The sequence below is a fragment of the Cotesia glomerata genome, linkage group LG6, assembly GCF_020080835.1.
Source record: "Cotesia glomerata isolate CgM1 linkage group LG6, MPM_Cglom_v2.3, whole genome shotgun sequence".
Lineage (NCBI taxonomy): Eukaryota > Metazoa > Arthropoda > Insecta > Hymenoptera > Braconidae > Cotesia > Cotesia glomerata.
The window spans coordinates 25,522,596-25,537,438 of NC_058163.1; the positions used below are offsets into that span (position 1 = coordinate 25,522,596).

Consider the following 14,843-nt stretch of genomic DNA (forward strand, 5'->3'; position numbering starts at 1 on the left):
AATGATATCATATCATTTTTACACGGGATAATTTTTGAATTATAAATTTCAAGATAATTGTTTTTTTGAAAACATTTTTTTTTTTAATTAAAATAAAATTACAAGTGTCAAACAACTAGGCCAGTGTCAATAACTGGATCTTTTACCTTAGTCTTCCCGTAAAAAAAAAACCAAAATACATTTATCCTCAAAAAATTTACAATAAAAAATTTTCAAAAATTTAGCTGACGCTGGCACGTATGTTTGCACTGCAACGAACAGCCTCGGTTCAACAGCGACATCATCTTCACTCCAAGTCCCAGGTAATAGACGATCTATCTACGGCACTAAGTAATGGATACATGGTTACTGGGTCTTCAAATAATTCTTTTAATTAATTTTGGTGGTGGTGGTGGTGGTGGTGGTGGAATTAAAAGCAAAGCTTTCTGTATATCTATTTAATTATTATATTTACTTAAAATAGTCTAAAAATTAAAATACGAGTAAAATATTAATTTTCCGACTATTAATTATTTCGCTAAAAAAAAAAAAAATAATTGCTTATTATTATTATATGTAGACGATAAATCTTTCTTCATGTAGAGAATGTGCCCGTTTTTCGTAGATTCTTTTACGTAATAATTCATAATTATTAAATTTATGCTTTGATGGATGGTTAAATGTGAATGAAAGGAAAATTTATTGGCGTAGATAACTAACTTAAATCTTTACAAAAATAAACTAGACACTGGGATTATAATTATTAATTAATGAAATTTTTTATATAAGATAAAAAATAAAATTAAGTACCGTCGTACTTAAATCTGTGTGATTAAAATACAAAAAAAAATTAATTATTTCTTCTCTGTATCGCTTGTTTTAATTTATTGATTTAATAGCGAGCGAAATGCTTAAGACACTTGATTTTTAACCGATGTGATTAAACATATATAATAATAAAATATCTAGTCATAATTATAATTGCGCACACAGTTTAAAGATAATAAAGAAGAAATAAAAAAATAATAATAAAGTAACGATTAAATAAAAGCTGTAATCTTTAAATCTTCGTTACTGTTATGTAAATAAATGTGTGCTTACTTTGCAAAAATATTATTGGGTAATATGGTGTAATGTTTATTTCCTTTATCCTATCAACTGTTTACTAATTTTTTTTTCTTCTTTTCTTCTTACTATTTTTATTATTAAGTAGTTGTATATAGTAAGTAAATGTAGAATTTAATATTTATTATTTAATAATTGTGCTTTTGGTGATAAAGGGTCTGCTAAATTTGCATTTTATTTATAAATAAATAAATAAATAAATAAGAGAATTAAATTGTATTAGAAACCTTGCAGTTACTATGTGACTTCCGTGACTTGTTAACAATTAATAAATAAAATTTTGGTTTATTAAATAATGACTTTTGTTAAATCGCTTTAATTTCTTGGCTATTGACTTTTTTTAAGATATAAGCTCATCCTGATGTTACAATCATCAAGAGCTTTCATTTAAGTACCCACATGCATTTTGATATATTTTTCATATATACATATATATAATATATATAAATATATAAAATATATGAAAAATTGATGTGGGTACTCAAATGAAAGGTATCAATGAGTGTAATGTCGGAGTGTGCTTATATCTTTAAAAATGTCAATAGTTCACAAGATACAAGGTAATTTTTTAATTATTGATATTTTTGAAGATATAAGCTTACTTCGATATTACACTTATCGAGACCTTTCATTTGAGTACCCACATGCATTTTTGATATATTTTTCATATATACATATATATATATGTATATGAAATATATGAAAAATTGATGTGGGTACTCAAATGAAAGGTCTCGATGAGTGTAATGTCGGGGTGAGCTTATATCTTTAAAAATGTCAATAGTTCACAAGATATAAGGTCATTTCTTAATTATGTATCAAGAACATTGCAATCACACTAAATTTCACAAAAAAACCGATTTTAGTAAATGACTATCCTGGATACAAAATTTGTCTTATTCTTTTAATAATATAGATTATATTTGAGAAGAATAAGTATTAATAATAAAATAAAATTAGGATTATTTTTGTTGTTACCGTGACAAAAATACTTGGTAAGTATATTTTTTATTTTTAAAAGTAATTTCGGGTGAGTAATATAGTTTGAGATGATGAATAAATTGTTGGTTGATGGTTATAAATAAATTAACAAAAATAAGTAAGTAAAATGTAAAAAACATGAGCATGAGATTCATGTACTCGAGATACATTTAAGAGTGCATATGTATATACATATATATGTAGGGGGAACGGTTAAACGTGTATTAAAATAGACCGTAAGGTAATCTTGGAATGCGTATAGGATAATGTGAGTCGTCGTTCCCAAAATAAGTGGAAAAATATCAAACCTCACGGCCTAGAACATTTTACGAGGTGTAAAGTGCTTTGATATTACTCCCAGTACTTTAAAATTCACTATTTAATTATTTCTTAATTAAAATTATTCATTGATTTTTTTTTTATCAATTATTAAATTAAATTATGTCGACTATTTATAGAAATTTATTGATTGTTTATTTTGAAAACAAAAATTGAATTATTGGGCAATAAAAAGAGTATTTTTCGCTGTTGGATATTATGCAAAATAAATAATTACGTTTTTGTGTAAACTCGCGGATTACGTTACGGAATTTAGTAAAACTAAAATAAAAGATGATATTTAAGAAATGTACATGACACATCAGGAGGTCGAAACATTGTGGGAGGTGGTACGGAACCAAAATAGAAATTTCATCGGCGAAATTATCGCAAGAAGAAATGTATGCCAACATAACGATTGTATTTTTTCATTTTTTATTTGGCTGAATAATTTTTTTAGTCATAAAAAAAATATTGTAGTAAACAATTATGTAAAAGAAATATAATAATATATATTTCAGAAGTATGCATGAATCATCAGCGAAATGCAGACTCAACTGAGACATCAACAGAAGGTTCTAAATATGTCACTTTGAGTAATATTTTCACGTCAATAGGAAACTCATTAAATATTTTGAAAAATTATGAGGCAAATTTTTTAAAAATAGAAGAAACTCAAAACAATAGGTAATTATTGTAAATTATCATTATTATTATTGACAAATTAAAATTAATTAATTAAATTAAATATTGTTATAAATTAGTATTAACATATTAAAAACTAGTTTATTTATTGAAATTTTGAATCTTTAACTTCGAATTCAAAATTCTGGGATAAATATTGAAAATATGAAAAAATTGTATGAATTTTTTTTTATAGAAAAATTTTATTCTCTATAAAAAAAGTCTTTATTAATTTTGCTATATCTTTCTTCCTTTTCTCCAAAATTTGGATTTAAAGTTAGAAAAACAAGTTATAAAATTCATCCCTAGGTTTCAAAAATTTAAATTGATTGTGGCTGGAGAATTGAAGATAGAAAAGTTATAAGAGACCTTTTTAGTAGACAATTAAATTCTCTACAAAAAAGTTTATCATTAAATTTTTAAAGTCAACTCAAAAATTTTGTAATTGAAGATTTGAGTTTCAAAAGAGTATCTTTTTATTTTTCATTAACCGAGACAAAAAACTGGTTATCTTTAATTATAAATATTTTTATTGAACTTTTTTTATTTAGCTATAAAGTCCTATCGGTTATGGAGCTACAATTCGATTTTCATTTAGAAGTCTTCATAATTCTCAAAGTAATTAAGGTAAAAGCCCCAATATATGATCATGTACCAGTATATGATCACTCCATGTATTTGTATACCTATATTTGCGAATATAGATATACAAATACATGGAGTGATCATATACTGGTACATGATCATATACTGGGGCTTTTACCTTAATATTTAAAAGTTCAAAAAACTGCTTTTTTAAAATATAAAAAGATACCCTTTTGAAAATCAGCTTCTCAATTATTGTTTATTAATTCATAATGATTTTTTATTATAATTTTAATAATTTATTTAAATAAATTATTTGTTTAAAATAAATAAATTTCTTTAAAATAAATAAATAAATAATGATTTTTTTATTAAAATTTTTTTAAATTAGATTAAACGAAAAGGATAATTGTTTTGGAACTAAAATCCAAGATTCGTACGACCAAGAAGACATTGATAGTGAAGATACATCCCAAAGTAATTACGACGAGATAACAAGACGCTTAGAAGCATACAGTGACGGAGATTACAGTTATCCTGAATTTTATTCAACTAATAAAATAACCTACGAGAGTTTCAGTAGTCCAGAATTTTTTCGTCACTTTAAAACACCAGGTAATAAAAAGACCCAAATTCTTGGGGATTTATAAATAATTATTGCGCACTAACTTTTGTAATTTATTGCTCTCGTAAACTAGCGAGTTAAGTTACAATTATTTTGTTTTTTACCTCATTTGTTGTTATTATTGAGTTAAGGAGGTTTTCGACTTAACGAGGTTCTACTGTAGATATATAAGTCGCGCTTCATATGAATTTTTTAATTTTTTAAAAGTTAATGGGTTATGTCTATTATTAGAACAAGCAAAGGATCAGATTGAAGATGAGAGTGAAGAAAAGTGAGAAGTGGAATGAAATGTATATGGGCGAGATACTCTCGTTAGTAAAAATAAATAAAATCTGTATTATATGCTAAAGAAAAAAAATGACATGAAGTAACCTTATATTAATTCTACTAAGTGATATTTTGCGTTACTGATGCCAAAACGGCTTATGAAAAAAATTTTAACGCTTAAAGAGCGTACATAAAAAAAAATTTATGATTTTCTGATTTAAAAATTTAGTTTGAACTTCTGAATATAAAAATTAAAAATTTTTCGGTTTTTACAGTCCGAAGTTTAATATGTTGAATTTTCAAAGCAAAAAGTCAAAAAATATCAGTAAATTTTTTTTTTATAAATGCTTTTTTGGCGTTAAAAAATTTTTTTTTCTTAAAACTAAAAGATCACAAGTCAAAAAATTTTTTTTCTATTATTGCAATTTTATGAAGAGTTAAAAAAAAATATTTTTTTATTTTTTTTATACGGATAAAAGTTGAGTTGAAAATTATTAAATTTTTTAATTTTTACATTTTTTCAAAAATTATCAGTCAAAAAAAAAAAATTTTCCCTCAAGTTAAAATAAAAAAAAAATTATTTATCTCAAAAATCAGTAGGCCACTTAAAAATGTCAATTTTTTTTTTAAATTTCATTTTTTTATAAGCTAAAAATTCTACCCGCAAAAATTTTTTTTCACTCTAGTTAGATAGATAGATAATAGATTTTATTTGATCCTGGAGTTCTAAGCTCCTTCAGGACCATCAACAATACATAAAGATAATAATTTACAAATGTACATTTGATACAGTGTTCGCAATATAATTTTAGAGATCGCCACTTATTAATAACTAATTAATACTAATTAATAACTAACATGTTAAACTGCACGATTAATGGTAATTACATTGATTGCAAGAAGAAGTTAAAACAAGCCTGTTTGAAATTTTCAAAGTTGTCAATTACTGTGATATTAGCTGGTAATGAATTCCAAATTTTTATACCACGAATCAGAAAAGAATTTTCATAGATAGCCGAATTACTTCTTGGTAGACGCAGATAGTCATTCCTGACATCGCCTCTCCTTAATGCAATCGGCAGAAATTCTAATTTTGATCTTAATATTATTATATTATTAATATCTAGACTATTATTACTTTGTTCAGGATTTTATTTTATTAATTAAACAACTTAGACCCTGAAGCTAAAGCTCCTTAAGAGCCTTACACTAATTATACAAATAATCTTAACATTTATGTTCCCCACAAGGCGAAGAAGTATTTAATATTAATAAGAATTATTACAAAATGATAATAATAATTCGAATTTTGGACCGCTAAAAATTTTTTATTATTTATTTTTAAGTCCCCAAATTTTAGAATTCGCTCCACTCTATTATTTATGGTCTAACGAAAGCGCAAGATTAAACTGCAACTAAAATTTGATTCGTTATACTCTTCAAGTATAAATTACGGCAGAATAAATAAATAAAAGAAGAAATAGAAATAGAAGAAGAATTTCCACGATGATTCTGGTAGAATATATACAATAAAATGTTCTTACAGTGAACGCACTAACTCAGAAATAGTCAGAGCGTCACCAAAGTAAATTTTACCTTGAGACGAAGATTATTCGCTCGACACCTCAATAATAAATTCTTTAAATTAAATCAAGCCTAATTGTTACCTTGGCTCTATTAAATTTAAATTCTATTAAATTTATTAATGATAAATAGAATAATTTTAAAATTCGAATTCATGAGCCGTTTAATTGTCAACTTAAATTTTACTTTAAGTATTAACTGTATCTTCTTAATCACAGCTTGGTTATATACTTTATTTAATACACTGTGCCAACAAATTAATACACGGACTATTGTGCAAGTAACGTAATAAGAATCCTCTAAGTAATGAAATAAGAACCTCAGCATTGTAATATTGAATCGGTTGTATGAGATTTAAATTACGAGATTTAAGCTTCACTTTGACCTACTCATTTTGATTTCTCGTCTTCCATGTAACGAGACTCATTATTACATCCATTCTCATTTTATATTTATAATTATGACAACAATTAACCGGACTAACCAGATTTACTGAAAAGAAGAAAGAGAAGAAAAAGAATGATAAATGCTTTTGCAAAATGAAACAAAAGTAAGAGAGTTTATTTTCATTTTATTTAAAAAAAAAAAAAAAAAAAAATGTTGATCTAATTTACACACAACTGGAGGAGGAGCTGCTCTGAACCGACAATTTACGATCCGTAGAGTAATTTAAAACATTAATTGCAAGTCTCAGAGGATTCAACAACATGTTAATAATTACATCAGTATAAAATAATAATAATGATAAAATTTATAATTTATTCACGGTGATTAAGTATTTAGAATTAATAAACTTGTAAACTAAAAAGAATTAAAATTTGGATTTATTAAATAATGATTTTTGTTGAATTGCACTGTACTTTTTTAACTATTGGCGTTTTTAAAGATATAAGCTCATCACAATGTTACACTCATCAAGGACTTTAATTTGAGTACCCACATGCATTTTGATATATTTTTCATATATACATATATATAATATATATAAATATATGAAAAAATTGATGTGGGTATTCAAATGAAAGGTCTCGATGAGTATAACTTCGGGATGAGCTTGTATCTTTAAAAATGTCATTAGTTGACAAGATAGCAATGTCAGTTCTTAATTATTGACATTTTTAAAGATATAAGCTCATCCCTATATTACACTCATCAAGGCCTTTCATTTGAGTACCCACATGCATTTTTCATATATTTTTCATATATACATATATATGATATATATAAATATATAAAATATATGAAAAATTGATGTGGGTATTCAAATGAAAGGTCTCGATGAGTATAACATCGGGATGAGCTTACATTTTACAAAATGTCAATATTTCACAAGATAAAAGGTTATTTATTAATTATTGACATTTTTAAAGATATAAGCTCATCCCGATATTACAATCATTAAGAGCTTTCGTTTGAGTACCCACATGCATTTTTTATATATTCTTCATATATTAATATACATATTCATATACTAATATATTAATATATATAAATACATAAAATATATGAAAAATTGATGTGGGTACTCAAATGAAAGGTCTTGATTAGTGTAACATCAGGATGAGCTTATATCTTTAAAAATGTCAATATTTCAAAAAATAATAGGTCAGTTCTTAATTATTGACATTTTTAAAGATGTAAGCTCATTTTGATGTTACACTTATCAAAAGCTTTCATTTAAGTACCCACATGCATTTTTATATATTTTTCATATATACATATTTATAATATACATAAATATATGAAATATACAAAAAATTGATGTGGGTACTCAAATGAAAGGTCTCAATGGGTGTAATATCGGGATGAGCTTATATCTTAAAAAATGTCAATATTTTACAAGATAAAAGGTAATTTCTTAATTATGTATCTAGAGATAGATAATATAGATAATTATACAGAGGCCAAATGTGAAACGCTGGAAAACACTGTACATTTTTGGCGATTAAACTTGAGTAAATAAATCGGGCAAATTTCTCTCTTTTATGATACATATATGTATAATAATGATTATAATTATGATGATGATTATATGTATAAAGTAAAGATGCAACGGTAATCTATGAGTGTGAGGTTTTTGCGTACATATAAAGAAGACAAAACAAGAAAACGTAGGTGTATGTTTCTACAGCGTAGAATAAACGAGCATGCGGTCGTACGCGTTCATGCAAGCACGCACGCCATGAATTTTCTTCATCCTTCCTCTTTACGGTGAATGCAACAAACAGACAAGAGCACATTTTAACATTTTACATGGGCTTGATGTGTATTATTTTGTACTATAGGGACGGACGTACAAGGAAGAAAGATAAATAAAATAAAATAAAATAAAAAATAGAATGGATGGATATGTAATGTACGTAATGGTAAATAAGAGTTTTATAGTAAAGGTAGATAAAGAGAGTTGAGAAGTAGCGTAGTAAGTTTATACGCGAATCGTCCAGGGGTGACAAAACTCTACTTTGTTGGGAAGGAAGTAAGACGGGGAATAAATGCACGCGTGGGCACGCGTGAGATAAAGAACCAGAAAATTCATTTGTGAATGAACGTCTGAGGTATTTTACTCCGTTCTTATATTATTTAATAAATAATTATCGGAATTTACTATTAAAAAATATTTGTAAAGAATAGTAAGCCTACTGTACTTAATTAATTAGCAGTAATTATTTCTTCTATAATTTATCAGTTAATATATGCTATAAGTTTTCTTCTCGTTATTTCTACTTATAATTGGTTTTTTTTTTTTCTATTTCATGAAGAAACATTATTATCTATAAAAAAAATTTATAAATTAATTGTTAATAGCATTGCAGTCACTATGTGACTTGTAAACTTTATGTAAATAAAATTTTGATTTATTAAATAATGACTTTTGTTATATTGCACTGTATTTTCGGAACTATTGACGTTTTTTAAGATATAAGCTCATCCTGATGTTACACTCATTAAAACCTTTCATTTGAGTACCCACATACATTTTTGATATATTTTTCATATATATATATATATATATATAATCTATATAAATATATGAAAAATTGATGTGGGTACTCAAATGAAAGGTCTCGATGAGAGTGACATCGGGATGAGTTTGTATCTTTAAAAATGTCAATAGTTCACAAGATACAATGTCAGTTCTTAATTATTGACATTTTTAAAGATATAAGCTCATCTCGATGTTATTCTCATCAAGAGCTTTCGTTTAAGTACCCACATCAATTTTTCATATATTTTATATATTTATATATAAATGAGGTTATAATTGAGGATGGTTTTACTTGTATCACTGTAGAGTGTTTTACAAGGGAGGGTGGGGAATTATTGTCTCTCCACTTTTTTCTCCGCAATATAGTCTCTCAACCCCGTCATTATAACTCTCAACCACTTTTTCGTCCCCACCCCCCTGCATGTCGGGATTTTTTCTTTCATGCCCGACACACATGTGCTGCGACTGTGGCCGACTTACGCGTTATAATCAGTACCTGCATTTGCATTACGGTCTTAAATAGTATGGAGGTACTTCTATAATGACATTTTACCTCCATAACTATATGGGAAAACCACAGAAAACCCGACCGGTACAGAGGCTAGCAATGAAACGCACATATTCTTAGTTTATAATCATTGAAAAATATTGGTGCGCGCCGGAATCGAACCCTGGTCCCACTCTTTCGAAATGCAGGTACCGAGCCGATTAGGCTATTGCCAACCTATTTATATTTATATATATAAATATACAAAATATATGAAAAAATCGATGTGGATACTCAAATGAAAGGTCTCGATGAGTGTAATGTCGAGATGAGCTTATATCTTTAAAAATGTCAATAGTTTACAAGATACAAGGTCATTTCTTAAATATTGACATTTTTAAAGATATAAGCTCATCCCGATGTTACTCTCATCAAGAGCTTTTATGTGAGTACCCACATGCATTTTTTATATATTTCTATATAAACATATATATAATATACATAAATATATAAAATATATGAAAAAATGCATGTGGGTACTAAAATGAAAGGTTTTGATGAGTGTAACATCGGGGCGAGTTTATATCTTTAAAAATGTCAATAGTCCACAAGGTACAAGGCCATTTCTTAATTATTAATCTAGAGATAGAGCATTTTCAAATGCAGTCCAAATACTTATCATATAAATATAAATACACTGGCCACAAAATTTTGCTTATTCTCTTAATTATATAGATTAATTATTCCTTCTTTAATTTTGTAATTTATATCCACAGTAAGTTTTCTTCTTACCACTCTATTTCTTCCTTTATTTTTTAAATTTCACGAAGAAATCAGTATTTAATTTTTCTAAAAAAATTTTATAAAATAATTTTGCTATCAAATATTTCTTCTTCAATTTCTTAATTTTTTCATAAATGTTCTTATTATTCTATTTTTTTTCTTCTTTTCTATTTCATGAAGAAAAATTATTATTATTTATAAAAAATTTATAAATTATTTCTTCTTCAATTTTTTATTTATACAAGCTATAAAATTTTCCATTATTCTACTTCTTGATTTTCTTCTTTTGTATTTAAAAAAAAAAATTTCATTTTAAAGAAATTTATAAATTAATTGCTATAAATAATTTCTTCTTTAATTTATTTATTCATCCACACTGTTAGTTTTCATTCTAGAACTAAAACTTTAAATTCTTCTTCTCCATCTTCTTATTTTCTATTTCATGAAGAAAATTTCCCCTACTACTAAACCCGGCTGTTTCACACCAACGAGTAGGAGAGATCGTCTCCCCGGAGGAACGTATCCCGCTACCGGCTTACTCGCAATTCGCATTCGATCGACGTCTTGGTTTAAAGTGTCTCGGGGAATTTTTTCGATTATAATGACTTGACGCATTGCGAATATTATTTAAAAAAGTTCAAAGTAAATAAAAAACGTCTTAAAATATACATATTTATTTATTTATTTAAAAAAAAGTCATAATATTTGTGAGAGAAAATTTAAAACGAAATATTTATTTATTTATTGATAAAATTAAAACGAATAATTGATACGCGAAAACGATATTTTTATTGTATAATAAATTATAAATAAAAGGAGGTAATTAAATACAGTGCAATTGGTTACGCTTTTGTGATTTAATTGTGGGTGCTACAGTAAATATTTATTATAGGAAGAGGAATAAGTGATTTTATATACCGGTTTACTATTTAATTATCATATCATCTAGTTGGGTACGCAAACAGCTTCAAAATGAAGCGACAAACGTCGCTTAATCAGCAACAACAAATGCAGCAACAACAAATGCAGCAGCAACAAATGTCGACAATGCAACAGCAATATAGTCAGCACAGAAGTGAACGACAAATTACAAGACAACAAATTACTACTCAGCAAAGAGGTCGGTTGCGAAGAAATATGTGGATTTAAATTAATTAATCAACGTGTGATTAAAATCTTAATTAATTTTCTAACATTATTTATTTTTATTCATTAACTATAAAATATTTTTTATAATTATTATATCCTGTTAAATCAATACTTCTATTACTTTATGTAATTATTTGTGTTGAAAAATTTATTCCGGTGCTCTCGTTTGCCGAGATTCTATTTTTGTGCAAGAGCCCCAACGCGTGCCTCTCCATCTTCAACTAAAGATAGATCGTTTCTACGTCGGTGCCCGGTTTAAAAAAAATTCAAACTGAGCTTAAGATTGTTATTTTTTTTTTTTATAAATTTACTACTAGAAATTTAAGTATCAGCTGTCAAAATTTTAAATGGGGTATTTCTTGATTTTCTATAGGTATTTTTAGCACGTGCGCGCTTAAATTGTTTTTTATTAATAGAAAAATTAAATTATCACGGATGTAAGCGTTAAATTTCTATTTCTATATTGTTAGATTATATATTATAAAATATGTAATGAAAAAAAAAGAATTTTTTTACTTGATAGTAATGTCAATTTATAATGTTGGGATAAAATGATTAGCCTGCCAAATACTATTACGCTTTAACACGTTAGATGTATCTATTTCCTTGCCAAATGTCGTTAATGTCACAAACAAATAGTGTTTTATGTGTCAAGTATTAATGCCACCGTACAAATGGCTGTTGATATACTGTTAGGGAAGAAAGTATTGCTTAATAATGTGTTACCTTTAAATTGTTATTTTGTTTTGTTTTATTCTTATAAAATTAAGTCAGCGTTATTTTTATATAATTAATCAATAATTCATTGAATAGATTTTTTATGTAAACAATGGATATTTATAGCTTATCACAGCTGATTATAGATGCTTCAGTGGACGGTAGTAATTAATAAAATTATTATGATTAAATTTTTTTATGATAATGGAAGAGAAGATTAATAAAAAGTAGAGTACTGAGAAGAAAACTTATTAATTGGTTAATTAAAGAAGAAATAATTAAAATTTATTTATTTATAAATAATAAAATTTCTTCACAAAATAAAAAAGAAGAAAAGAATTAAATAAATTCTTGTAAAATTTAATAAATAGTAAATTAAGGAAGAAATAATTAATAGTGATTAATTTATCAATTTTTTTTTAATAATAATAATAATTATGTTTTTTTAAAAAATAGAAAAGAAGAAATACAAAAAGTTGAGTAATAAAGAAGAAAAATTATAGAATTTATTAAGTAATAAATTAGAGAAGAAATAATTTATTAAAAATTTTTTAAATAATAAAAAATGAAGTAGAAAAAAATAAGAAAAAATTTACAGGTTACATAAAAAAAGAAATACAAAAAATAGAGTAATAAAGAAGAAAAATTACAAAATTTAACAATTAATAAATTAAAGAAGAAATAATTAAAAATTTTTTAAATAATAAAAAAACGAAGAAGAAAAAAAATTAAGAAAAAATAATTAGTAAAAAATTTAAAGGTTGCATAAAAGAAGAAATACAAAAAGTAGAGTAATAAAAAAGAAAAATTACAAAATCTATTAATTAGTAAATTAAAGAAGACATAATTAATTAAATTTTTTAAATAATAAAAAATGAAGTAGAAAAAAATAAGAAATAATTAAAAAAAAAATTTACAAGTTGCATAAAAGAAGAAATACAAAAAGTAGAGTTATAAAAAAGAAAAATTACAAAATCTATTAATTAGTAAATTAAAGAAGACATAATTAATTAAATTTTTTAAATAATAAAAAATGAAGTAGAAGAAAATAAGAAATAATTAAAAAAAAAATTTACAGGTTGCATAAAAGAAGAAATACAAAAAATAGAGTAATAAAGAAGAAAAATTACAAAATTTATTAATTAGTAAATTAAAGAAGAAATAATTATTTAAAAATTTTTTTAATTATAAAATATGAAGAAGAAAAAATGATTAGTAAAAAATTTAAAAGTTGCATAAAAGAAGAAATACAAAAAGTTGAGTAATAAAAAAGAAAAATTACAGAATTTGTTAACTAATAAATTAAAAATTTTTTAAATAATAAAAAATGAAGTAGAAAAAAATAAGAAAAAAATTAATTAGAAAAAAATTTACAGGTTGCATAAATAAAATTAAAGAGATTTTTATAAATAATAAATCAATAATCAGATAAAATGACAAAATAACAGGAAGAAATAAAAATAATAAATAATGTCTCTATGAAAATAATTGGCAAAGATAAACACAGAAAATAAAATTTTTGATGATGACTCGTTAAATTTTATTTTTATCGGTGACTGAATAATTTTGCGTAACATTGTCGCCTTTCAATCACCAACTATTTAAAAATTCTAACTAAATAAAATTAACAATCTATGAGTGAAATAATTTTTTTATATCACAATTCAGCAGTAAGAGTGATAATAACAATAATAATCTTAATAATAACAAGAAAATGAAGAAATGAGACGAGCCACATCGCGACTCGAGTAGAGCGCCCGCGCGTAAAGATAGTTGCTCCTAAAATGGGTCCCGGTAACGCGATCTCGTCCCGCACGAAAATAGTCTTCCCATTAGCCCCCTGCTCCACCAACTGACATCCCTATCGCCTCTACGATGTGATACACATGTAGCCGGATCACGATGAAGATGATGATGATGGTCATCAACAAAATATGCATTTATACTCTATACATTCCCATTAATCTAGATTATTTTGGCTGTCAGCTGGGACTATCTTTTCCCTGATGTAATTATAATTATTTAAATATAAAGTGATTCATTAATATCTTCGCTGTCGCTTTAAATTTAGACTAAGATATAGTTAATTAGTTATTTAAGCTTTATTTATTCATCAATTTGGTTCATTGTTATAACCAGAGAAGAATATCTTCTTTATAAAAGCAGAAGAAGAAATAAACTTTATTTGTTTAGACTAAAAGGAGTAAAAATTTAAAAGCGAGGTTGTAGCCGTAGGCTTGGCCTAATTTCTCACTAGATATCTTTATCTATAAATTTATTATAAGTCTAAGTAATTAAATTTTATAATTAATTGCTACTTGGACCAGCAATTACTACTTGAATCAACGAGTTTGTATAAAAAGTTTGTCATTACTCATTATATTAAATTCATCGGCCGGAACGTGGGCGCGTTAAAATTATCTTCACTGTGTTTTTATTTTTTTATTAATAAAAAATTATTTTTTTTTTTACAGTGCAAGGAGAGTTGGTGATGACAACCTCGCCGGCACCAGTGTGAGTATCTATCATTTTTAATTTTAAAAATTCTTAATTAAAAAGTGAGGAGAGACTTG

At 25.6% G+C, this 14,843-nt stretch overlaps 3 protein-coding genes across 18 annotated transcripts in view; 2 read left to right on the plus strand and 1 right to left on the minus strand.

The window, feature by feature from the left end:
• The window catches only part of LOC123267682, a 62,074-nt gene extending 61,135 nt beyond the window's left edge, over window positions 1–939 (plus strand). For all 7 annotated transcript variants that reach the window (XM_044732459.1, XM_044732451.1, XM_044732450.1 and 4 more), the window contains one exon: window positions 225–939. In XM_044732459.1, coding sequence (XP_044588394.1) covers window positions 225–334 — 110 coding nt within the window. In that variant the 3' untranslated portion in view covers window positions 335–939. The remainder of the gene's footprint in view (window positions 1–224) is intronic.
• Window positions 1–14,843, minus strand: part of LOC123267683 — a 141,393-nt gene that overhangs the window by 73,626 nt on the left and 52,924 nt on the right. The window lies entirely within an intron of this gene.
• Window positions 2,926–14,843, plus strand: part of LOC123267680 (titin) — a 110,457-nt gene continuing 98,539 nt past the window's right edge. For all 10 annotated transcript variants that reach the window (XM_044732440.1, XM_044732441.1, XM_044732442.1 and 7 more), the window contains exons 1-3: window positions 2,926–3,090; window positions 4,064–4,287; window positions 14,745–14,784. In XM_044732440.1, coding sequence (XP_044588375.1) covers window positions 2,933–3,090; window positions 4,064–4,287; window positions 14,745–14,784 — 422 coding nt within the window. In that variant the 5' untranslated portion in view covers window positions 2,926–2,932. The remainder of the gene's footprint in view (window positions 3,091–4,063; window positions 4,288–14,744; window positions 14,785–14,843) is intronic.